This window comes from Culex quinquefasciatus, chromosome 1 (genome assembly GCF_015732765.1).
Source record: "Culex quinquefasciatus strain JHB chromosome 1, VPISU_Cqui_1.0_pri_paternal, whole genome shotgun sequence".
Classification (NCBI taxonomy): Eukaryota; Metazoa; Arthropoda; class Insecta; order Diptera; family Culicidae; genus Culex; species Culex quinquefasciatus.
The window spans coordinates 95,504,906-95,530,631 of record NC_051861.1 but is presented as its reverse complement, the minus strand read 5'-3'; the positions used below and the strand labels follow the sequence as shown (position 1 = coordinate 95,530,631).

Here is a 25,726-nt window from a genome sequence, read left to right as displayed (position 1 = left end):
GAGTTATTTTATTACCCTTCCTAATACAAGCTTCTCTCCCCTATAGCACCCATGACCTACACGTGCTCGTAAGTCACTCTTCTTTTCTTAGAACTTCACCGGTGATACAGCTGTGTCCTTCCTTCGGGGCCAAACCCCGGCACCAATGTCCTCTCGTCTTCGCCATTCTCGTCGTATCTCTGTTGTGTCTTTTGTCCGTGGCCTTTCCGGGGATCTGATCCTGACGGGTTTTTAGAACATGAGGGAGGGTGGAAAACCATGTCTCCGTGGGGTGTGTTCTGCACAATGGAATAACAGAGGCAAAGTTGGCCCAGAGCTGGGGTTAGGATCAAGCACATTACGTAAGCTGTTTGCACAAACAACAGCAGGAAGTTCCGGCCGGACCAGGTGTGCACACCAGGTGGTTTTTTTTTAAGGTTTGGGGTTTTCCCCGGAAGTCGGTGCTTTAGGCTCAATTCAGAGAAAATGTGGCACACTTTTTCGACAGTTTACAAATTGAAACCACACTTACGGTAAACTGACTGTCGGTCCATGACTCCAACGGGGTGAATTTTTCATTATTCTGTAATGAAACATGGTCTCTGCCTGGGAGACAGCTTGTCGTCAACGGTTCAACTTGGGAAGCTACGAGTCCACAACCTACACGAGAGGATGAAGGATACTCGCCCTCCCGTTGACTTGTAGGACCATTAAAAAGTTTGTAGCTTTTGCCTCGGTGGAGCTTTGGGTTCCGGGAGGGGTGAAACGGTCTCGCTCTAAAGTGACACTCTTGCAAATTGGTGCAACTTTAATGAAGTGAACGGGATGGACGAGATGGGCGCTTGCCTATGTAACGAGGTTTGTGTGCAGTAAAATTTGTCCCTGGACAATGGAACAGTTTTGTTTTTAAATTTTGTACGTGAAATTACAGCTGGGCAGAAAATGGACAGCGAATGGCACTGAATCTTAAGTTTTTGGGCAAACAAAGCGTGTTTTCCTACACAGTAAAAAATAATGTAAATTAGGAAGCTATAATTTTGGAAGGTTGAATATTACCTCTTTTATGATGTAATTTTACCTCAATTTAGACTGAAAATGTGGCATTACACCAGAAAAGAGGCAAAATTACACATTTCCAGAGGTAAAATTACACCTTTTTCTGACATAAAAGACATCTTCCCAGATGTAATATTACCATGATTTTTTTCTGTGTATATTATTCCTTGATTTTGGAATAATTAACGGCATTTAGAATATTTAGATACAATTTTTACAGTCTGCTTTCAATTTTTATAGAAATTGGGGACTCTTTGATGAACTATGATACAAAATGATACAAAACTCTCAAAAATAACGTGAAATTAGTACGAATTATGGATTCGATGCTTATTTTTTTAATCTAGTGTTCCGCGAAATCCGTTTTTTTATTTTGACTTTTTTAATTATTTTTAAGGGTCAAAATCCATACCAGACAAAAATATTTCCTTTTTAAGTTATGTTTTTTCCAAATGTTATTTTTTGACATTAGTTTTTAACGTAAAATCAAATTTGCGATCGAAACATACTTTACAGAAATTTTGACAAAGTGCACCGTTTTCGTGATAAAACCATTTAAGTTTGATTTTAATCAACAATTTTACCTTTTCATTTTTTTAAAATAGTGTCAATGAGAGTTCACTGTTCATCCCTAACAATATTTTTTATAGAAAAGTTCAGAAAATTTCCTATAACATTGAAGTCTCTTCCCCTTATTTTACAGTGTAAAAATTTGTAAAAATTTGTGATCTATCCGAAACAAATATTGTGAGAATTTGAAATTCAAGACTAACATTTTAAACGGGTCGAAAATACAATGTTACGCCTTCATGAAATGATAGTCTTGATTTCAAAATTTTAAAGGAATTTGGGAAATGTCACGATTATTTCAATTGATAAAAATTAAAATTAGGCGATTAGTTGCTGAGATACAAGCAACTACGGGATGTTTGGGTGAGACTCAGAAAATTTTAATTTATCAGCAATTTTCCTGTTTCCTTTCTTTTTATCCACTATATCTCAGCAATCAGAGGTCCAATCTTCAATGTTTCTTAGATAATTTTATAGGAAATTTTGTGAACCTCTCGAAAAAAAAAATAGAAATTGACACTCATGGAATCTTTTTTTTAAATAAAAAAATAAGCTGGCTTTATTTTGAAGATAACGGACCGTTTGATAATTTATGAAGAGTATCTTTTGATTGCAAAATTTAATTTACAGAGTCGGGGTTAAAAATAATATTTTTTTCAAAAAACATCAGAAGAAAACCAAAATCCAAATCATAAAAAAAAGTTCGTACTCCTCTATAGCTCACAAATTGCAGATTTTTGTTCCCTAAACATAAATATGAGATGTAGTTTATGTTTCATTTGTATAATGTTACCGTAATCTGGGGTGAATCGGGACTACAGTCTGAATAGGGACAGCAGTTTCTAGAGCACTTAAAGCTTTTAAATTTGGAAATGGATGTACACATTTTGTTGGCCTGAGTCTGTTCTAACCGAAACCAATCAGAAAAATCAAAATATTGTATTCCAACATGGTTAAAACTGCTGTCCCAATTCGCCCCATGTGTCCCGATTGACCCCAGTTTACGGTATCTATATATGAGCAGTTCTCTAGGATTTCGGTCATTCGATTTTTTTTTTTGTATTTTTTAAACCGATTGAAACCGATTGAAAATTTTTGATCGATTTGGTGTCTTCGGCAAAGTTGTAGGTATGGATACGGACTACACTGGAAAAAAATGATACACGGTAAAAAAAAATTGGTGATTTTTTTATTTAACTTTTTATCACTAAAACTTGATTTGCAAAAAAACACTATTTTAATTTTTTTTTATTTTTTGATATGTTTAAGAGAACATAAAATGCCAACTTTTCAGAAATTTCCAGGTTGTGCAAAAAATCATTGACCGAGTTATGAATTTTTTAATCAATACTTATTTTTTCAAAAAATCGAAATATTGGTCGCAAAATTTTTTCAACTTCATTTTTCGATGTTAAATCAAATTTGCAATCCAAAAATTACTACATTAAAATTTTGATAAAGTGCACCGTTTCCAAGTTAAATCCATATTTAGGTGACTTTTTTGAAAATAGTCGCAGTTTTTCATTTTTTTAAATTGGTGCACATGTTTGCACACTTTAGGAAAAAATATTTTTTAAAAGCTGAGAAAATTCTCTATATTTTGCTTCTTCGGACTTTGTTGATACGATAATGTTATTGCTTTGCAAAGGTTTACAAACAGGAAAATTGATGTTTTCTAAGTCTCACCCAAACAGCCCACCATTTTTTAATGTCGATATCTCAGCAACTAATGGTCCGATTTTCAATGTTAATATATGAAACATATGTGAAATTTTCCGATCTTTTCGAAAACAATATTTTCAAAATTTTCAAATCAAGACTAACATTTCAAAAGGGCCAAACATTCAATATTACGCTCTTTTAAAATGTTGATCTTGATTTAATTTTTTTTGAAAATAATGTTTTCGAAAAGATCGGAAAATTTCACAAATGTTTCATATATTAACATTGAAAATCGGACCATTAGTTGCTGAGATATCGACATTAAAAAATGATGGGCTGTTTGGGTGAGACTTAGAAAACATCAATTTTCCTGTTTGTAAACCTTTGCATTGCAATATCTCAGCAACTAAAGGTCGTATCAACAAAGTCCGAAGAAGCAAAATATAGAGAATTTTCTCAGCTTTTCAAAAATATTTTTTCCAAAAGTGTGCAAACTTGTGCACTAATCAAAAAAATGAAAAACTGCGACTATTTTCAAAAAAGTCACCTAAATATGGATTTAACTTGAAAACGGTGCACTTTATCAAAATTTTAATGTAGTAATTTTTGGATTGCAAATTTGATTTAACATCGAAAAATGAAGTTGAAAAAATTTTGCGACCAATATTTCGATTTTTTGAAAAAATAAGTATTGATTAAAAAATTCATAACTCGGTCAATGATTTTTTGCACAACCTGGAAATTTCTGAAAAGTTGGCATTTTATGTTCTCTTAAACATATCAAAAAATAAAAAAAAATTAAAATAGTGTTTTTTTGCAAATCAAGTTTTAGTGACAAAAAGTTAAATAAAAAATCACCAAAAAACTTTTAACGTGTATAATTTTTTTCCAGTGTAGTCCGTATCCATACTTACAACTTTGTCGAAGACACCAAATCGATCAAAAAATTCCTTCAAAAGATACAGATTTTTGAATTTTCATGCATCGTTTTTGTATGGCCAGCTGCCAAATTTGTATGGAAAATTATATGGACAAACTAATGATGCAAAATGGCTTCTTTGGGCATACCGAAGGCACCAAAAAAGTTTCAGTCGGATTAAAAAATACAAAAATTAAAATTGGAGAAAAAAGACCGATTTCGTAGAGAATTGCTCATAAATAAAAAAAATCGACTGCTTTGTTCGAACGCGAATCAGTAGGGAAGAGTGGGGAGACTTGATCCCCGGGGACACTTGATCCCAAGACTGTATCTCGTCAGCATGTGGGTAAAACAATTAGCTTTGTTCTAGAAAGTTGTGTGAAATTAACTAAAACTCGTTGTAGAAAACAAAGAAAAAAAAATAAAAAATGTTTAGATTGAGTTACACACATTTTTCTAAAACGAGCTGCAAAAAACTTCCAAGAGATCTTTTTTTCTTTGTTTTGATATGTATAGAAAACACTCCAAAATTATTAAAAAAAGGTGCAGGTGGTTATGTTCTACATGACCAATATGACAAAGAACTTTGTACAAAACTCTAAAAATCATGCTATTTTTATTTATATTTTTTAATTCTTTGCCTATTTATTTAATCCTGAATAATTTATTCTAATTAAATTTATTCAATCAATGGAACCGGTAGAACCTTCCCTCAGGGCCATGGCCACTCCGGGTGTGGCCAATCCTGTCAAAATGGCCATTTTCATCACCAGTATCAAAAACCATGAATTTTGATACCCATATTGTCCCAAGTCGTATGGTTCGATAAATGTCCCCCCGGTAGAACCTTCCCTCAGGGCCATGGCCACTCCGGGTGTGGCCAATCCTGTCAAAATGGCCATTTTAATCACCAGTATCAAAAACCATGAATTTTGATACCCATATTGTCCCAAGTCGTATGGTTCGATAAATGTCCCCCCGATAGAACCTTCCCTCAGGGCAATGGCCACTCAGGTGTGGCCAATCCTGTCAAAATGGCCATTTTCATTAACAGTATCCAAAACCTTGAATTTTGATACCCATATTGCCTAAGGTCGAATGGTTCGATAAATGTCCCCTGGTAGAACCTTCCCTCAGGACCATGGCCACTACAGGTGTGGCCAATCCTGTCAAATGGCCATTTTCATCACCAGTATCAAAAACCATGAATTTTGATACCCATATTGCCCCAAGTCGTATGGTTCGATAAATGTCCCCCCGGTAGAACCTTCCCTCAGGGCCATGGCCACTCCGGGTGTGGCCAATCCTGTCAAAATGGCCATTTTCATCACCAGTATCAAAAACCATGAATTTTGATACCCATATTGTCCCAAGTCGTATGGTTCGATAAATGTCCCCCCGGTAGAACCTCCCTCAGGGCCATGGCCACTCCGGGTGTGGCCAATCCTGTCAAAATGGCCATTTTCATCACCGGTATCAAAAACCATGAATTTTGATACCCATATTGCCTAAGGTCGAATGGTTCGATAAATGTCCCCCTGGTAGAACCTTCCCTCAGGGCCATGGCCACTCCGGGTGTGGCCAATCCTGTCAAAATGGCCATTTTAATCACCAGTATCAAAAACCATGAATTTTGATACCCATATTGTCCCAAGTCGTATGGTTCGATAAATGTCCCCCCGATAGAACCTTCCCTCAGGGCAATGGCCACTCCGGGTGTGGCCAATCCTGTCAAAATGGACATTTTCATTAACAGTATCCAAAACCTTGAATTTTGATACCCATATTGCCTAAGGTCGAATGGTTCGATAAATGTCCCCCTGGTAGAACCTTCCCTCAGGGCCATGGCCACTACGGGTGTGGCCAATCCTGTCAAAATGGCCATTTTCATCACCAGTATCAAAAACCATGAATTTTGATACCCATATTGCCCAAGTCGTATGGTTCGATAAATGTCCCCCAGTAGAACCTTCCCTCAGGGCCATGGCCACTCGGGTGTGGCCAATATCCTACCAGTTTGGTCCCAACCCCATTGCCTGAAATCAATCTGGTTTTGATTGTCCGTTCTAACAATATTCGTTAGAACAGAATTCCTCCCAAGTTGGTGCACAACCTGTGTCTTTCAATGTGTGCATGTGTGTGAGCAATAAAATTACCACCGTCGATCCGTCTCTGATGGCTTTTCGGTTAAAACTAAAATTGTTCAGAGGCTATCTGTTAGCTTATATAGTCCGCATGAAATGTGGCAACAATGGTGCAACATTCTCGCGTGACAGTTCCAAGAAAGCAGGAGACGAGGCAACATTTGCACCATGTTGCCACATTTCATGCGGACTATATAAGCTAACAGATAGCCTCTGAACAATTTTAGTTTTAACCGAAAAGCCATCAGAGACGGATCGACGGTGGTAATTTTATTGCTCACACACACATGCACACATTGAAAGACACAGGTTGTGCACCAACTTGGGAGGAATTCTGTTCTAACGAATATTGTTAGAACGGACAATCAAAAACCAGATTGATTTCAGGCAATGGGGTTGGGACCAAACAGATATTGGCCACACCCGAAGTGGCCATGGCCCTGAGGAAATTTATCGAACCATACGACTTGGGGCAATATAGGTATCAAAATTCATGGTTTTTGATACTGGTGGTGAAAATGGCCATTTTGACAGGATTGGCCACACCCGGAGTGGCCATTGCACAGTGTTCGGAATGGCAAAATTAAGTGGAATAAATTGATAACTCTTTTATTTGACGTCCTAGCCACATGGTGTCTTCGGAAGAGTTGTTGTACTTGATAAGGGCTATCTTTTGAAGTTATTGACATACACGGTTATGACCTTCCAGGGTGTCAACCATAATTAACTTTGTTGGATGACGTTGTAGGGCTTTGGTGTCTTGGGCAAAGTTGCAGAGGAGAAAAATTCATGAAGGTTGGTCCAAGGCGCCAAATTTGTAGCTCTTAATCTACTCGAGATATACGCCAGTTTTGCAAAAATGGTCCAAAAAGCACTTTTCTGAGACAACTTGAAATTTTAGCGTTTTAGCGGCCTACTAGGTTCTGAAGAGTTGTTTATGACATAAAATTATATATCTTTGCCGAGGACAGCAAAATGTTGTGAGCCTTTATTGAGGAGTTATAACCATTTTTAAGTGGAGGGAGCGGTCCACTATGGTACATTGGGTGGCCAAGTTTCAAAAAAGTGACCTTCTCCAAATATTTTTTGGTATTTTTTTCTCGAAAGTAAACATTCTAACTAAGAAAAATCCAAATTTTCAAAGCTCTAAGTTTGTTCATTACGGAGATACGCAAGCTGAAATTCAAAATGGAGTAAAAACAAGCGTTTTTCGTAAAAAGGCTGATTGTTTAATTTTAACATAGCTCAGCCATTTTAATGTTTTATTAGGACAAATATACATCGTTGGAAAGGTAATGAGATAAGCTTTGAAACTATTAATAGATAAAATGTTGTTTCCAAACCAAAACTGAAGTTTTCATCGAATAATTGGAGCATTTTTTGACAAATCATATTTTTTGTGTTTGTTAATCGAGTACTTTTTGCTAACCGATGCTAAACATGAAACTAAGATCACTTGAAAGATTGGATTATAATCTAACATTGCTGAAATTTCCAGCCTGCGATTTTTGCGTTTTCGGAGATATGCCATTTTGAACATTTACGTTTTATCAAAATTTGCTGCAATCTACATATGCGCCCGTTTATTTCACTTGCTTTGCTACCTACTTCGTGGGCATCGTCGCTTCAAAAATCAATACCTGGTTTCAAGAAGTTCGAAATGACTTTATTGGAATTTTCTGTTGCCTACATTTAAAATTGAGTACCTTAGTCAAAATAAGGTATTCGTACCGAAGTTTCTCAAGCGAAACTGGAGAATCTCAGTTTGATACCGAAAAAGTATTCAGCAAAATGTTGACTTAGCATGATGAATTTCTGCGATCAATCCATGAAACTGATCCACATTTAAGTTCTATGTTGGTTAGTACAAAACATCATAAAAAGTACCTTTAACATATCCTGTAGCTGTCACAAACTCTATAATCAAATGAATTTTAAGAATATGGTTTGTATTTTATCGTTTTACTTCATAATTAATATTGTGGATAAAATTAATTTTTCTGTTATTTGATTTAACAATTAAAATATTCGCAATTTATGCCCATAAGGGTGGGAGGGGATGGGGTGGTCTCAAGTTATACGGCATGGACTCACAAAAGAAACACACAGCAGGAAATAATAAATATTTGACTTAAAATGAATTTATTACGCTTAACAAAAATTTGTTGGTGGGGAGGAGGAGAGGGGGGCGGGGTGAAAGAAAGAGGAGGGAGGGGTTGTGTCCTCAAAGTGGGGTGGGAGCTTATCCATAATTTAATAATATAAACTTGCAATATAATATATATGCAATTCTGTTTCACTTGCAAATGTATGAAAAGACTATTTATTATAAACAATCAACTATTGAAAAACATGAAAAGTCATAAAATCGACGTATATCATTTCAATACCATACAATTACCTAAATTTGTATCAAAAAACATTTAAAAGCAAAAATAATTTGGCCGCCTGTTTGTATGGAGATGGCCCATAGTGCGGTCGTGGCTGAATGGTTACGATGTTCGCTTTATAAGCGAATGGTTCTGGGTTCGATACCCATCTGCTCCCAACGAGAAAGTTCTGGACTCATTGAATTTGGAATTAATGAAAAACTTCAGCTCACGGCGGGGTTCGATCCCTGTCCTTAGGATTGGCAAGCAAAATGCTTTCCACTTTACCGTGGAGCATTAGTAGCTTTAGTAGGACTTAGACTGATATAGTTGAATCCAAGAAACGGACGAGAATAAAGTTGAATGCAAGTTGAATATCAGAACATACAAGAATGCATTGCATTGCATGCATGCAGGCGCATTTGAAATGAACCTACATTACCTCGCTATAAATAGCCTGGGCGACTGCTAGAATTCATCCAATAAGAGATGAGAAGAATTGAAAGCATTCCCATTAGAAATGAGAACACACGAAGAATTCGAACAACAATGCCAACGGTCGTTACCACTCGCCTAGGGTGGCTCCTCAGACCATTCACCTTCCCAAAACCGTCCAACTCCAAGCGAAACTTACTTGAGGATACCGTGGAGATTTTCCTTAATACTCTGAAAAAGTGGAGCATCAACACGTCCCGTCTTCCAAATCCCTATCCTTGTCCCTGGTGCGCGGTGGAGATGGGAGCGGCCGGCAATGGACGGCTGCCATGGTGGTGAGAATCTGGTTCAGGTGGAATTGGTTCTATTCCCAATTATCGATTCCTAGGCAACTTGGGCTTAGACAATCATCACATCACATGGCGAAAATCCAGCCTGCAATCCGCTAAAATCACCGTCTCCTAGCGAAGCGAGTTATAACCATTTTTAAGTGATTTTGAGCCTATTTTCAAGTTGCAATGTTTTCAAAATGGCGCATTTTGGCGCAAAACCGAATAATGCACCTGAAAGTACACACTTTCCACTACATTTCCTGAAAATATCTCCGTATTTATTGGTGTATATTTTCAGATATCTCAATTTGAATTTTCCGATTTTTAATCAATTTATTTATAAATGTTTTTCGAAATCATAATGAATACAAAGTGAAAATGAAAGTGGGATCGCAGCAATCCTTGGTCGCGGGGGGGTCTGACAAGAATTTGCGCTCCGCGTTTTTTTTTGGTTTCTCCTCGTTTCGAATTTTTTATCGTGACGTTTTACGGTTCGCGATTTTTAAACTTTCCGGCGGAACAGTTCCGTGCGAAGTTCTTTCGGTAGTGTAGTGTAGTGGGTGGATTTTCCAAGTTTTTATTGTTGTAAAGTTGTGAAAATTGCTGAGGAAAATGTTGAAGGAGTTGAGTAGTGAGTGAAGGGGGCGGGAGTAGGCAACGTTTGCTGAGATTGGCGGCTCGATTTCTGAGCGGCTAAAAATGCAGGCGGCTCGAGAAGTTGCCGGATTCGTGACGAAATAGCGTTTGACGGATGATGCTGCTTTTCGGGTGAGAAACTTCCAATTGGAAATATGGAGCAGCTGTGACTGACTGGTTACGGTGTTCGCTTTGTAAGCGAATGATCCTGGGTTCGATTCCCATCTGCTCCAAACGAGAAAGATCAGGAAATATGAATTTTTGAAACTCTAAACATGAACGAAACATCAAAGTCGCTCGAACCGGGGTTCGATCTCCCGTCCTTTGGATTGGTAGAATTAGGAATACTACTACTACAAACTATATACGAGCTGGGTCTTTGTCCATTTGACAAGGACTCGGAAGTGCTAAATAACGTTTGAATCCGATTGATGCAAACGTTCTTTAGGGGCTTGTCGATTCAAGCTGAAGTACCTCGCGCACGGCTAGCCTGCGTAGAAATGGGTCACCGAAACTCGGCAGAGCTAACACCTGCCAAATGCTATGCGAGTTATTTGCATGTATAGGATTTAAAATCTAAATTCATGGAAACAACTCAATTTGTAAGAAGCGACCGCGTGGTCCCGTTTGGTTGGTTGCACACACACACACACACACATAATGAATACAAAGTGAAAATCGGTAAATTGAAGGGTAAATTGATCGATTTTTATGGAAATTACATTGTCTATGAAAAAATACGACAACCTTTCCAGAGTGACCAAATATAAAAGGAAATACTTAATTTTGAATACGAACAATTATTTAAAATTTTCACTTACATTAATTTTGGGAAAAACATGTATTTATTCATAATTTTAAAATGTGTATCATAATTTTAAGCATGAACAATGTTTTACTGCGGGCGTCAATAATTAGAGTTCACGCGCGATGATACGACCGCAAGATAATGGTCGCATGACAGCCGCAAGACAACCGCAGCACAAATTTTTGGCTGTTGTCAAAGGTTGCCTTGAGTTTTGAGCTGACTTTTTGGAAAATATTCAAAACAAACCCAGTTGACAGCCAAATCAATCAGAATTTCAGTTCAACTTGCTGATTTTTACACTGTGGTAATAAGGCGGCAATAATCTCCTGTCACTCACAGCGAAGGAGAAACGTGATTTTATCTCGCAATAAGCAATATTAAAATCGATCAATTTACCCTTTCAATTTACCGATTATTACCACGTTTCAATCAGATTCCGCTTAAAAATTATAAATAAATTGATTAAAAACCGTCAAATTCAAATCGAGATACAGTGAACTCTCTCGTTGTCGATATTGAAGGGACCATCGAGAGCAGGAGTTATGAAATTATAGAACAAAAAATCAAAGCAATCTATTTGAAGGGACTGAAAAATTTATTGACAGCTGGAGTAATATTGATATCGAGAAGATCGACAACGAGAGAGTCCACTGTATCTCTAAATCGACACCGATAGACACGGAGATATTTTCAGGAAATGTATTTGAAAGTGTGTACTTCCAGGTGCATTATTCGGTTTTGCGCCAAAATGCGCCATTTTGAAAACATTGCAACTTGAAATTAGGCTCAAAATCACTTAAAAATGGTTATAACTCCTCAACAAAGGCACACAACATTTTGCTGTCCTCGGCAAAGATATATAATTTTATGTCATAAACAACTCTTCAGAACCTAGTAGGCCGCTAAAACGCTAAAATTTCAAGTTATCTCAGAAAAGTGCTTTTGGACCATTTTGCAAAACTGGCGTATATCTCGAGTAGATTAAGAGCTACAAATTTGGCGCCTTCGACCAACCTTCATGAATTTTTCTCCTCTGCAACTTTGCCCAAGACACCAAAGCCCTACAACGTCATCCAACAAAGTTAATTATGGTTTACACCCTGGAAGGTCATAACCGTGTATGTCAATAACTTCAAAAGATAGCCCTTATCAAGTACAACAACTCTTCCGAAGACACCATGTGGCTAGGACGTCAAATAAAAGAGTTATCAATTTATTCCACTTAATTTTGCCATTCCGAACACTGTGCAATGGCCACTCCGGGTGTGGCCAATCCTGTCAAAATGGCCATTTTCATCACCAGTATTAAAAACCATGAATTTTGATACCCATATTGCCCCAAGTCGTATGGTTCGATAAATGCCCAAGTAACCACAAGCATTAAATCAAAACTCTAAATTCACTCTAACATAGCATTCCCGGTATTTTGAAACTTTAAATAGTCTTTTGAAATGCTTTGAAACATTTGTGCCATGGAACATTATTGCTTACTCTATAATAACATATAGATCAGCCATTTAGAGCTTCAAAGCATTTAGCACAAAAATGTTCCAAAGCATTAATAGAAACTTTTTATTTCACTATAGAGTAAGCCTTTAGTGTACCGGAACTCTAAATCAACTTCAAAAAATGTTTCGAAGCTGTGACACTTCTTTTAAAGTTTCAAGCCACTTAATCCACATTAATAGAAGTAAATAAAGATTTGCGGCATTTAATTGAAGCACATCCACATGAAGGGTCTGTTCGACAAATAGCTTCTCGGGCATCAATTGTTCAGATAGGGGAGATGGAAGGCGCGCCAGTCCTCTACTGAAACTTGCAAATTATCGAAAGCTGCTCATAGAAAGAGAGGGAAAGAGAGAGGAGAGGCTGCTTTAGTGCTCTGGAAAGCTTTTTGACACCACCACCCAAGTGTCGGTAATGTAGTATTTTGTTGTTTTTTCTGAACATTACTCTATATCCACCCTTAACGTCGCCACTTTTGACTTTATTTCCACTCTACAAGGAGATATAGAGTTATGTAACTGTATATAGCTTACTTTATATTTTGATATAGAGTAGATTAAAAGTTAAGTTTTAGTGTCCCGCGGTTACTTGGGTGTACCCCCAATAGAACCTTCCCTCAGGGCCATGGCCACTACGGGTGTGGCCAATCCTGTCAAAATGGCCATTTTCACCACCAGTATCAAAAACCATGAATTTTGATACCCATATTGCCCCAAGTCGTATGGTTCGATAAATGTCCCCCCGGTAGAACCTTCCCTCAGGGCCATGGCCACTACGGGTGTGGCCAATCCTGTCAAAGTGGCCATTTTCACCACCAGTATCAAAAACCATGAATTTTGATACCCATATTGCCCCAAGTCGTATGGTTCGATAAATGTCCCCCCGGTAGAACCTTCCCTCAGGGCCATGGCCACTACGGGTGTGGCCAATCCTGTCAAAATGGCCATTTTCACCACCAGTATCAAAAACCATGAATTTTGATACCCATATTGCCCCAAGTCGTATGGTTCGATAAATGTACCCCCAGTAGAACCTTCCCTCAGGGCCATGGCCACTACGGGTGTGGCCAATCCTGTCAAAGTGGCCATTTTCATCACCAGTATCAAAAACCATGAATTTTGATACCCATATTGCCCCAAGTCGTATGGTTCGATGAATGTCCCCCCGGTAGAACCTTCCCTCAGGGCCATGGCCACTACGGGTGTGGCCAATCCTGTCAAAGTTGCCATTTTCACCACCACTATCAAAAACCATGAATTTTGATACCCATATTGCCCCAAGTCGTATGGTTCGATAAATGTCCCCCCGGTAGAACCTTCCCTCAGGGCCATGGCCACTACGGGTGTGGCCAATCCTGTCAAAATGGCCATTTTCACCACCAGTATCAAAAACCATGAATTTTGATACCCATATTGCCCCAAGTCGTATGGTTCGATAAATGTACCCCCAGTAGAACCTTCCCTCAGGGCCATGGCCACTACGGGTGTGGCCAATCCTGTCAAAGTGGCCATTTTCATCACCAGTATCAAAAACCATGAATTTTGATACCCATATTGCCCCAAGTCGTATGGTTCGATAAATGTCCCCCCGGTAGAACCTTCCCTCAGGGCCATGGCCACTACGGGTGTGGCCAATCCTGTCAAAGTGGCCATTTTCATCACCAGTATCAAAAACCATGAATTTTGATACCCATATTGCCCCAAGTCGTATGGTTCGATAAATGTCCCCCCGGTAGAACCTTCCCTCAGGGCCATGGCCACTACGGGTGTGGCCAATCCTGTCAAAGTGGCCATTTTCATCACCAGTATCAAAAACCATGAATTTTGATACCCATATTGCCCAAGTCGTATGGTTCGATAAATGTCCCCCCGGTAGAACCTTCCCTCAGGGCCATGGCCACTACGGGTGTGGCCAATCCTGTCAAAGTGGCCATTTTCATCACCAGTATCAAAAACCATGAATTTTGATACCCATATTGCCCCAAGTCGTATGGTTCGATAAATGTCCCCCCGGTAGAACCTTCCCTCAGGGCCATGGCCACTACGGGTGTGGCCAATCCTGTCAAAGTGGCCATTTTCATCACCAGTATCAAAAACCATGACTTTTGATACCCATATTGCCCCAAGTCGTATGGTTCGATAAATGTCCCCCAGTAGAACCTTCCCTCAGGGCCATGGCCACTCGGGTGTGGCCAATCCTGTCAAAGTGGCCATTTTCATCACCAGTATCAAAAACCATGAATTTTGATACCCATATTGCCCAAGTCGTATGGTTCGATAAATGTCCCCCCGGTAGAACCTTCCCTCAGGGCCATGACCACTACGGGTGTGGCCAATCCTGTCAAAGTGGCCAGTTTCACCACCAGTATCAAAAACCATGAATTTTGATACCCATATTGCCCCAAGTCGTATGGTTCGATAAATGTCCCCCCGGTAGAACCTTCCCTCAGGGCCATGGCCACTCCGGGTGTGGCCAATCCTGTCAAAGTGGCCATTTTCATCACCAGTATCAAAAACCATGAATTTTGATACCCATATTGCCCAAGTCGTATGGTTCGATAAATGTCCCCCAGTAGAACCTTCCCTCAGGGCCATGGCCACTACGGGTGTGGCCAATCCTGTCAAAGTGGCCATTTTCATCACCAGTATCAAAAACCATGAATTTTGATACCCATATTGCCCAAGTCGTATGGTTCGATAAATGTACCCCAGTAGAACCTTCCCTCAGGGCCATGGCCACTACGGGTGTGGCCAATCCTGTCAAAATTGCCATTTTCATCACCAGTATCAAAAACCATGAATTTTGATACCCATATTGCCCCAAGTCGTATGGTTCGATAAATGTCCCCCGGTAGAACCTTCCCTCAGGGCCATGGCCACTACGGGTGTGGCCAATCCTGTCAAAATGGCCATTTTCACCACCAGTATCAAAAACCATGAATTTTGATACCCATATTGCCCCAAGTCGTATGGTTCGATAAATGTACCCCCAGTAGAACCTTCCCTCAGGGCCATGGCCACTCCGGGTGTGGCCAATACTGTCAAAATGGCCATTTTTATCACCAGTATCAAAACCATGAATTTTGATACCCATATTGCCCCAAGTCGTATGGTTCGATAAATGTTCCCCCGGTAGAACCTTCCCTCAGGGCCATGGCCACTCCGGGTGTGGCCAATATCCTACCAGTTTGGTCCAAACCCCATTGCCTGAAATCATTCTTTTTTTCGAGTGTCCGTTCTAACAATATTCGTTAGAACAGAATTCCTCCCAAGTTGGTGCACAACCTGTGTCTTTCAATGTGTGCATGTGTGTGTGAGCAATAAAATTACCACCGTCGATCCGTCTCTGATGGCTTTTCGGTTAAAACTAAAATTGTTCAGAGGCTATCTGTTAGCTTATATAGTCCGCATGAAATGTGGCAACATGGTGCAAATTTTGCCTCGTCTCCTGCTTTCTTGGAACTGTCACGCGAGAATGTTGCACCATTGTTGCCACATTTCATTCGTTGCAGACCCCTTCCGCAGTACCAAGCATGCAACATTTTCGTAACGCGCGACATTTTTCGTTTTTCTGGATTGACACCTCACCAGAATAGAGCCCTTAGGACAAAGTTCTTTGTCAAAATTTATACATGAATTGTTTGATAAACTTATCAACTCTAAAACCCTTAGGAATTTGATGTTAAATTTATCGTTGTACTATTTTTACAATCAATTGTTTAAAAAAGTGCGTTTAGGGAGACTTGATCCCTTCATTTTTACAGTCATTGGAATCAGCTTCAAGATTAATTAATTGGGCTGGGTTTTCATACATTGTTTCCTTTAGTATAGTAGTACATAACTTACTGCAGTTTGAACCTTTTTTCAAAAATTTTGTAAACAAAAATTTCCAGCTTTTGTATACATGCTTAATTTTGGTCTAAAAAATAATATTTTAAGTTTTTAAATATTTTACATACTAAACTTGTTATATTTTGAACACAAACGTGCAGGTTTTATGTGAAATTACTGTTACTTATAGAAAATTAAAAGTTTGGATGAATAAGAAACATTTTGCTTAAGATTTCTTCAAAATGTTGATACGGGGATCAAGTTACCCCTAACATTTTTAAAATGCTGGTTTAAAATATTTTTTTAAAATGCTTGGCATGATTCGAAGAGTTCATCTGATGAAATACCCGTATTAGCCAAACATAGATGAATGTTTAATGTGAGAAATTGACAGAGTTATGTGCGATACAAAAAAGGGGATCAAGTCTCCCCACTCTCCCCTACAATACGGAGCGTCGGATTGATGTGCTCTTTGTTGCGTTGGATTTGTATAAGTCGAAGGAAGGTTTTTACGCAAAAAGTGACAACTTTGGCCACTCTGGAACCGATTCCGGAAAATCTACAGATTGTATGGGAAACGTTACGTAAAGTCAAATTTTGATCACAGGAGGCTAAATAAGCAAACAAGCTAAAAACGTCAACAAACGAAAATATGACAACACAGTAAAAAATAATGTAAATTTCGAAGCTGTAATTTTGGAAGGTTCAATATTACCTCTTTTATGATGTAAAAAAGTGGTAAAATTACACATTTCCAGAGGTAAAATTACATCTGACATGAAACAAAAATTCCTTCTTCATAAATCATAACATTTAATATTTTGATACTATTTTTGTGGAGTAGCGTGAGCAGGATGCCATTTTGTTTACAAATTCGCATTGACCCATTTAAAAAAAGTGACAGCACATTAAGCAACGCCTGACGTTTAACCTGCAAATGAATTTATAATTTCGAAATTTCTTCAGATATTGATTTGTTGAGCATTCATTTTGTCGATAACTCGCTCATGAGAGTAGAAATAATTGTGGCTAAATTTTTAAATGTTGCCTTAACATCTCCTATCAAAGAAATCTTTCTCAATTTTTCAATGAATCGTCAAGATGTAATGCATCTGTATAAACCTCGGTGTAAACAGTTGTAAATACATTGCGAAACATAATACCAGCTGGTACATTTACACTTCGATGATGACTGTTCAAGGCGATTAAATGCACAATGTTTTTCATTTCGTTCTCAGGGCATTATACGAAATCAGCAAATTTTATCGGTCAACAGAGAATTTCACGGATATCAAAGTTATCGTAAAAACTCGGCTTGTTCAGAATTTTAATATCGCGTTTAGTTTGATGTTTCGAAGTTTTCGCGATGGTCGCAGCTGCTGACTTCTTGTTGCTAATCTTGACCCTCGGAAGTTACACGGTGTCCGCAGAAACCCAGAATCGCACCGAATTCTACACCTCAACGGTGGGCATGGAGCGGCTGCTGCAGAGTGAGCTCGCGATCCTGGACCGGCTGGACACGATCATCGCAAAGTCGGAGGCGGAGATCGCGCGTTTGAAGCGGGAGCGCGACCGACTGAGGGCGGACGTCGCGGGCGCAAAGCAGAACCCGATCGCTTACGTGTCCAATCCGATCAGGGCGTTCCTGATGACGAAGCGACTGCTGGTGGACTATCGGGACATTGACGCACGGGTTCGACGGGGGGTGGGGGTTGAGTTGATTGATGCGTGGACGGCGTTGCCCCGGGTGGATGATCTGCAGGGGGTCGCCGAGGGGTTGTCGAGGTTGCAGGAGGTGTATAAAATGAAGGCTGCTGAGCTGGCGAAGGGGAACTTGAATGGGGAGAGGGTGGTTCGGGAGTTGAGTGTGGAGGAGTGCTACTGGATTGGTAGAGCTATGGCACAGGGAGCGTGCTTCAGGAATGCAAACCAGTGGTTCCGGGAAGCGCTGGATCGGTTGGAGGTGGAGGAAGCTTGTAAAGTTAGTAGGTTTGAGATTCTGGACTACTACTCGCACAGTTTGTCCGAGGTCGGGAGATACGAAGAAGCACTGGAGTTGACGAATGAACTGCTGGAGATCAATTCAACCTTTGTTGGAGGTATCGCGAAGAAGAAGGTCATCGAAGGTTGGCTGGATCACATTGAGAGAAACGGACGAAAGCGCAAGCTGCCAAAGCCGGCTATAATCGAACTCTATGAAAAGCTGTGTCGTGGAGACTACGAACGTCCGGGCGAGGTAACGTCCCAGCTGTTTTGTCGGTATGAGACAAGCGCTACACCGTTTCTGCGGTTGGCGCCCTTGAAGCTGGAAGTGGTCAATCTGGAACCATTGATCGTCGTCTACCACGAAGCTGTATCCGACCGGGAGATTGCCAAGCTCATCGAGCTTGCTAGACCGCTGATCAAGCGGTCGGCAGTGGGCGATACCAGGAGTGAACAAATCTCCAAAATCCGAATCAGCCAAAACGCTTGGTTCGAGAACAAACACGATCCGATTGTGGAAACTCTTAACCAAAGAGCACGGGACATGGCCGGAGGGCTGAACGAGCCGTCCTACGAGCTGCTGCAGGTCAACAACTACGGACTTGGGGGGTTCTACTCCATACACTACGACTGGAGCACGAGCGCGAACCCGTTTCCGAACAAGGGCATGGGGAATCGCATCGCGACGCTCATGTTCTACGTAAGTCTTGGTTGTACCACGGTAGATCCCAATTTAAATGCAGATTTTTTCGTAGCTAAGTGACGTTCAGGAGGGCGGTTCCACGGTCTTCCCCCGGCTGAATCTGGCAGTGCGTCCCCGGAAAGGGACCGCGATCTTCTGGTACAACCTGCATCGCAACGGCAAAGGGAACAAGAAGACACTGCACGCGGCTTGTCCGGTGCTGATCGGATCCAAGTGGGGTAGGACGGCATGCGATGGGTTCACAAGATCTGTGAATAACGATTTGTTTTGTTCTAGTCGCCAACAAGTGGATTCACGAGCGCCACCAGGAGTTTGTACGACCTTGCGAGCTGGACCCGAAGAAGTGAAAAATTGCAATAAAATCGAACGTTACGGAATTTCATGGTATTACTTATGCTTCACGGCCTTTCGAGAATTTCTCGGTTTTGGAACAGTTGCAAAATCTCAGAAAATCATCAGTTTGACTGTTTCAAGATTTCAGAATGGTGGCAGCTTACCCGTTGAAGTTGATGATCTTGACGCTGTACCAAGTACTTGGTCAAAAACCCAGCGAATTCTACTCCTCAGTGATGAACATGGAGCTGCTGCTGAGCAGTGAGCTGGCGATCCTGGATCGATTTGACCTCTTCATCCGGAAGTCACAGGAGAAGATCAAGCTCTTGAAGCGAGAACGTGATCGATTGCGTAACGAAGCCCGAGGTGTCGATCCGATTGCTTACGTGTCCAATCCCATCAGTGCGTTCCTGATGACGAAGCGGCTTCTGATGGACTACCGGGATATTGACGCGCTGATCCGGGATGGTATCGGCGTTGAGATAATCGATGGAGCGACGGTCTTGCCGACTGAAGATGATCTGCAAGGGGTTGCTGGAGGGTTGTCAAGACTTCAGGATTTCTACATGATGGAAGCCTCCGAGCTGGCGAAGGGGAACGTGTACGGACACAAGCTGGATCGGGAGCTGAATTCGGAGGAGTGCTACCGTATTGGAACAGCTTTGGTACGTGGAAAGTACTTTTCTAACGCGAACCAGTGGTTTCGGGAAGCACTGAATCGGTGGAAGGTTGAGGATGACCCAGGTGTCAACCAGCTTTGGATACTGGAATTCTACGCGTATAGCTTATCCGAGAACGGTCAGTATGTGGATGCGCTCAAAATAACCAACCAATTACTGAAGCAGGATCCAACTCATGCTGGAAGGCTCGTAGAGAAGAAGACGATCGAGGAATTGTCGAAGTACCTACAGAAGAAACTTCGAGCGGAAGTACCTCACGAACCACTCTGTCGCGGAGACTACCAACGACCTGCTTCGGAAACCTCCCACCTCTACTGCCGATACCATACAGGGACGTCCTCCTTCCTCCGACTAGCTCCCCTAAAAGAAGAAGTGCTCAACCTGGACCCTTTCATCACGGTTTACCACGACGTTGCCTCCGATCGGGAAATCTCCAAGCTCATCGAGCTTGCCAAGCCGCGAATCAGCCGGGCAACCATACGGGATGACGGCGAGCCACAAGTGTCCAACGCCCGGACCAGCCAGAACGCGTGGCTTGACGCTGGGGATGATCGCGTCGTTACGACGCTAGACCGCCGCGTTGGGGACATGACGGGGGGATTGCGCCAGCAGTCGTACGAGATGCTGCAGGTCAACAACTATGGCGTCGGTGGGCACTATGTGGCGCACCACGACTGGGCTATGGAGGCGGTTCCGTACGCGGGACTGGGCGTTGGGAATCGGATCGCGACGGTCATGTTCTATGTGAGGTTACGATCGAATGTTATTGATCTTGTACTTATGAACGATTCTTCGTAGTTAAGTGACGTGGAGATTGGTGGCGCCACGGTATTCCCACAGCTGGGCTTGGCAGTGTTTCCCAGGAAGGGATCCGCGATTCTTTGGTACAATCTGTACCGCAATGGTAAAGGAGATCGGAGGACGCAACATGCTGCTTGTCCGGTGTTGAGTGGATCCAAGTGGGGTAGGTACACCTGTCTATTAGTTCTTAATTATCTACGATTCATTCTGATTGTAGTGGCCAACCAGTGGATTCACGAGTATCACCAAGAGTTTGTGCGACCCTGTGAGCTGGATCCGGAGAAGTGAAAGTGATTACCTGAGTCATAAATCGTGTACTAACCAAAAAACCCCTAATCAGCTGGCGCTGTTATCAGCCAGCGATAACGTGCCGTCGGAACGCATCGATGTCGTAACCGACGCCCAAAAACCTTAATCAGCGTCAACCTCGCGTGTCATACCTTGAAATAAAAATTGCAGTTAGCAAGCATGCTTTTCTTTCGGATACAAGCCAATGACAACTCCGGAACGTCGTTTAGCGCAAAAAGAAAACAACTTACAAGCCTTTTTTTCGTGACTCTTATCAGGCCGAATCTTCCGATAAGGGGTTCCGAACCGTGCGTTCGCGGGGGTGACCACGCGTTCCGGTTCAGTTGTGCGTTGTCGAGTTCCCGGAATGGCCGCAAGTAAGGCATTGCTGCCGTTGCTGACGTTGGTGGTCGTGGCAATTGGCCAGGACCAGCACATCCCGAGCGAGTTCTACTCGTCGGTGGTGAACATGGAGCTGCTGCTGAAGAGCGAGCTGGCCATTCTGGACCGGTTGGATCGGTTTATACTGCTGTCGGAGGAAAAGGTCGCGTTCTTGAAGCGGGAGCGCGATAGACTGCGCGCGGATATCGAGGGAGCGGAGGAGAGTCCGCTGGTGTACGTTTCGAACCCGGTCAGTGCGTTCCTGATGACGAAGCGGTTGGTGAAGGACTATCAGGATATTGACGAGCTGATACGGAAGGGAGTTGGCATTGATTTGATTGATGGTACGACGGTGCTGCCGACCGAGGAGGACCTGCAGGGGATAGCGGAGGGGTTGTCGAGGCTGCAAGATCTGTACATGATGGAAGCTACCGACCTGGCCAAGGGGAACGTGTACGGGCACAAGCTGGTTCGAGAGCTGACTCCCGACGAATGCTACCGGGTTGGGTTAGCTTTGGCACAGGGCAAGTACTTCACGAACGCCAACCAGTGGTTCCGAGAAGCGTTGCGACGGTGGAAGGCGGAGGACTCTCCCGGGATCAGCAAATTTGAGATTCTGGACTACTTCACGTACAGCTTGACCGAAGACGGTGAACACGAGGAAGCTATGAAGTTGACAGAGGAACTGTTGAAACTGGATCCAAAGAACGCTGCAGTCCTCTCGAAGAAGAAGGTCATCCAAGATTGGTTGGACCACGTCGAGCTGAACGGTCGAACGGTGAAGCCACCTCGAGCAGTTCCTCACCCGCTGTACGAACCGCTCTGTCGCGGAGATCACCAACGACCCCCTTCGGAAACCTCCAACCTCTACTGCCGCTACCACATGAGCACATCGCCCTTCCTCCGGCTGGCACCCCTCAAACAAGAGGTAGTAAACCTGGACCCGTTCGTCGCCGTCTACCACGACGCTGCGTCGGCCGCGGAGATCAACAAGGTCATCGAGCTGGGCCGTCCGCAGATCAACCGGTCGATGGTGGGGGACGCCGCCAAGAAGGAGGTGTCCAAGTCGCGCACCAGCCAGAACTCGTGGCTCACGGACTTCGACCATCCGGTCGTGGCGGCACTCAGCCGGCGCACCAAGGACATGGCCCTGGGGCTGGACGAGACCGCGTACGAGTCGCTGCAGGTCAACAACTACGGCATCGGCGGACACTACCTGCCGCACTACGACTGGAGCAGGGAGGAGAATCCGTACCCGGAGCTGAAAACTGGGAACCGCATTGCGACGCTTATGTTCTACGTAAGTTCTGGAGTCTACAAAATGTCTAAAAATTACTTTTTCCAAACCCGGCTTCCTATGATTTGTAGATTCCACCTTCAACTCCACCGACTTTGAATCCATCTCCTACTCCACAGCCTTGAATTCACAATCCGGCGCTGTGGAGAAGGAACTGGAGTCAGAATCAACCAATTCCGTAGCAACAGTTCAATAGGGCGAATCTGCGTTTGTAAACACGAAGTCTATCCCCTTCTCACTTGACGAGAACTGTCACTTGAGTTTGTTTACAAACGCAGATTCGCCCTATTGATGGCCTATCTACAATCACTTAGCTTAGAACATCTAAGTAAAGTATTTACTTAGGAAAGTACGCAACTTACGGCCGTCATCCACAATCAACTTAGAAATTTTGCTGGGCTGATATACGTTGCTATGCAGTTGTTTGTTTACCTTTGATATTGAAACGTCAACTTACCGTAGATTTTGAAATTTTTCAAACCATACGTCAGTTTCTAATTTGATTACTTTTCCATTGTAGAAGCTCGGCTTCATTTCCATTGATTCAAATTCCTAAGCTAAGTGAAATTTTCTAAGCTAAGTGATTGTAGATAGGCCATGAACTGTTACTACGGAATTCTGAGAAGCCGGAGTCAGAGTTGGGAAATATTCTTTGTAGGGGAGTTGTCGGAGTTACTTAGTCATCGAGATCCGACTTTACCGACTCCGACAAAATTGCTGAAAACTGGGCGATTTTGACTCTGGCTTCAATGCTTTCAACAGGGTGGTGAAGTATGAATCGGTTGCGACGACAATTTTTGAAAACTTGGCGTCGGAGTCTGATTCTATGAATTTGAGAAGCTAGAGTTGGAATTGGAGTTAGCAAGTTCTGAGAAGTCAGTCTTACAGTTGGACAATGTGTCAACAACTTTGTATGGAAGTTGTTGTCGATGTCGGAGTTGCTGGAGTCAGTTCTTTTTGGAGCGCTTGATGGAATCGCTGCCGGCAGCTTTGGTAGATGGACTCGACTCCAAGTTCGGACTCCAGTTTCTGAAAAGTTAGTTCTCCAGTTTTTGAAAGAGCTGACTCCACCGACCCCGTCAGCCCTGCGTTCGAATAAGCCTGATTCCTCCATCTCGGACTCCTGTTTTACAGTTTTTAATTCAGTCATCAGCTATGTTCAGCCGGAACTGGAGTATGATTTGATTTGAACTTTATACGTTTAACGCAGTTGTAGCTGGGGTTAAATTTGAAGTTGCTTGAGTCAGTTGTTGCTGTAGAGTTGGTCGGAGTCACTGTCGCTAAATCATCTCAAACCGGATACGGAGTCGGACTCTACCGAAGCCGGAGTTGTAGACGAAGTCAGCTTATTTTCTACTATTTTGTATGGAAGTTTTTGATACAGTCAGAGTATACTTTTTTGGGGATATCGTAGAGAATTTCCCTTGTCCCCTTAAAAAGCTTTAGCATCAACACTTCTCGTCTTCCCAATACTTTTCTTTTCACTCAGTAAGTAGTAGAGTCATGGTGTTAAGAATCTGTTCTGGTGGAATCGGTTTTATTTCCAATTATTCATTTCTAGACAACCTGGTCTATAAAAATAACAACTTGAACATGACGAAGTCCAGTCTGCAATTCGCTAAAATCACTGTCCTCGAGCGAAGCGAAGTTGTTGTATTTGAATTTTTGAGAGCTAAAGTCGGAGAACTTTGACTTTTCTGACTCCAGGCAGAAGTCAGTTGAGCCTTTACTAGTGATTCAGACTCCGGCTTCTCAATATTAGGAGTCTCCACCGACTGCTTCAACCCTGATTAAGTAACCTTCAACCTCCCCTCAACAGCTAAGTGACGTGGAGGAGGGTGGCGCCACGGTCTTCCCCCACCTGGGCGTCGGCGTGTTCCCGAAGAAGGGAACCGCCATCTTCTGGTACAACCTGCGGGCCAGCGGCAAGGGGGACGAAAAGACGCTGCACGGAGCGTGCCCGGTACTGATCGGGTCCAAGTGGGGTAAGTTGAACCGGTGTGACCGTGAAGTGACCCCAATTGATGAGCTTTTTCGATTGCAGTGGCCAACAAGTGGATCCACGAGCGGCACCAGGAGTTTGTGCGACCTTGCGACCCGGACCCGGAGAAATGACCAAGCGGGAGTTGCTGGTGTTGTGCGAATAAATCGGAAAGAGTGATAACGTGTTGTGCTGTCGTTGGGGACGCTTATCGAAGAATCTTGTGTAGTTTTGTAACAAAAAAAAAAGTTGCGTTTCTCGTTGATTGATGATGTCTGACTGTTACCTTGTCTGCGAAGTTTCAGGAAGTGTCGAAGACCATGTTCGCCACATTCGTACCCATTTCAATTTCATCAACCGGCGATTCTTAGAAATAATTACAATTGTGCGATCTGGATACCCTCGCACAATCAACCGTCATTAGCTGCAACGTTTCCATCATCATTTAGTCTTTCTCTAATCAACCTGAATTCAGTCTTCTAATGAAGCCATCCGAAACAAAAAGAGAAGAAAGGTGAAACTCGTCCCTTCAGTTGCTTCCATTTCCCGACGACGACAGTTTACTGCCAAAGAGCCGAATCGGCCTGTGATTGACTATACGGACGGACTATGGTTGGGGGCTATTGATCCTATAGCAGCATATACCTAGAAACAGAGAACCTAGTGAATCCTGTCCGGACTGTGAACTGCGGTGAACCGCACCTAATACGAGTATTCACGGCTCGGTGGGCTTCTTTGACGGAGAGACCCGATGGTGTGTGGTATCGACGAACAGGTTGGAATTTGGGACTGAGGTGGCAGTTGTCAGAGCAGTGTTTAACACAGAAATGCAAACTGTGATTTGGGTATTTGAGTTATAGGATAGGCTACCGATATTCTTGAATTTAGTTTGGCTTGCTTTTAATTTCAATTCAAGCAAAACAAAGTAAAAGGGTCAAAGCCTGCTCATGTCAGTTGATGTTTACATTAGGAACGAGCAGGGTAGACTATTTGTTAACACTTTGGCTTCGGCCCTATTACAATGTTTTGCTTG

General features: G+C 42.3%; 2 protein-coding genes across 2 annotated transcripts in view; one reads left to right on the top strand and one right to left on the bottom strand.

Annotated features, from left to right (window-relative positions):
• The window catches only part of LOC6051275 (J domain-containing protein), a 126,560-nt gene that overhangs the window by 13,518 nt on the left and 87,316 nt on the right, over positions 1-25,726 (bottom strand). The window lies entirely within an intron of this gene.
• On the top strand, positions 21,186-24,932 carry LOC6051278 (prolyl 4-hydroxylase subunit alpha-1). The gene is made up of 3 exons (XM_001867704.2): positions 21,186-22,715; positions 24,532-24,697; positions 24,757-24,932. The coding sequence occupies exons 1-3, from the start codon at positions 21,402-21,404 to the stop codon at positions 24,825-24,827; spliced, it is 1,551 nt and encodes a 516-aa protein (XP_001867739.2). The 5' UTR covers positions 21,186-21,401; the 3' UTR covers positions 24,828-24,932.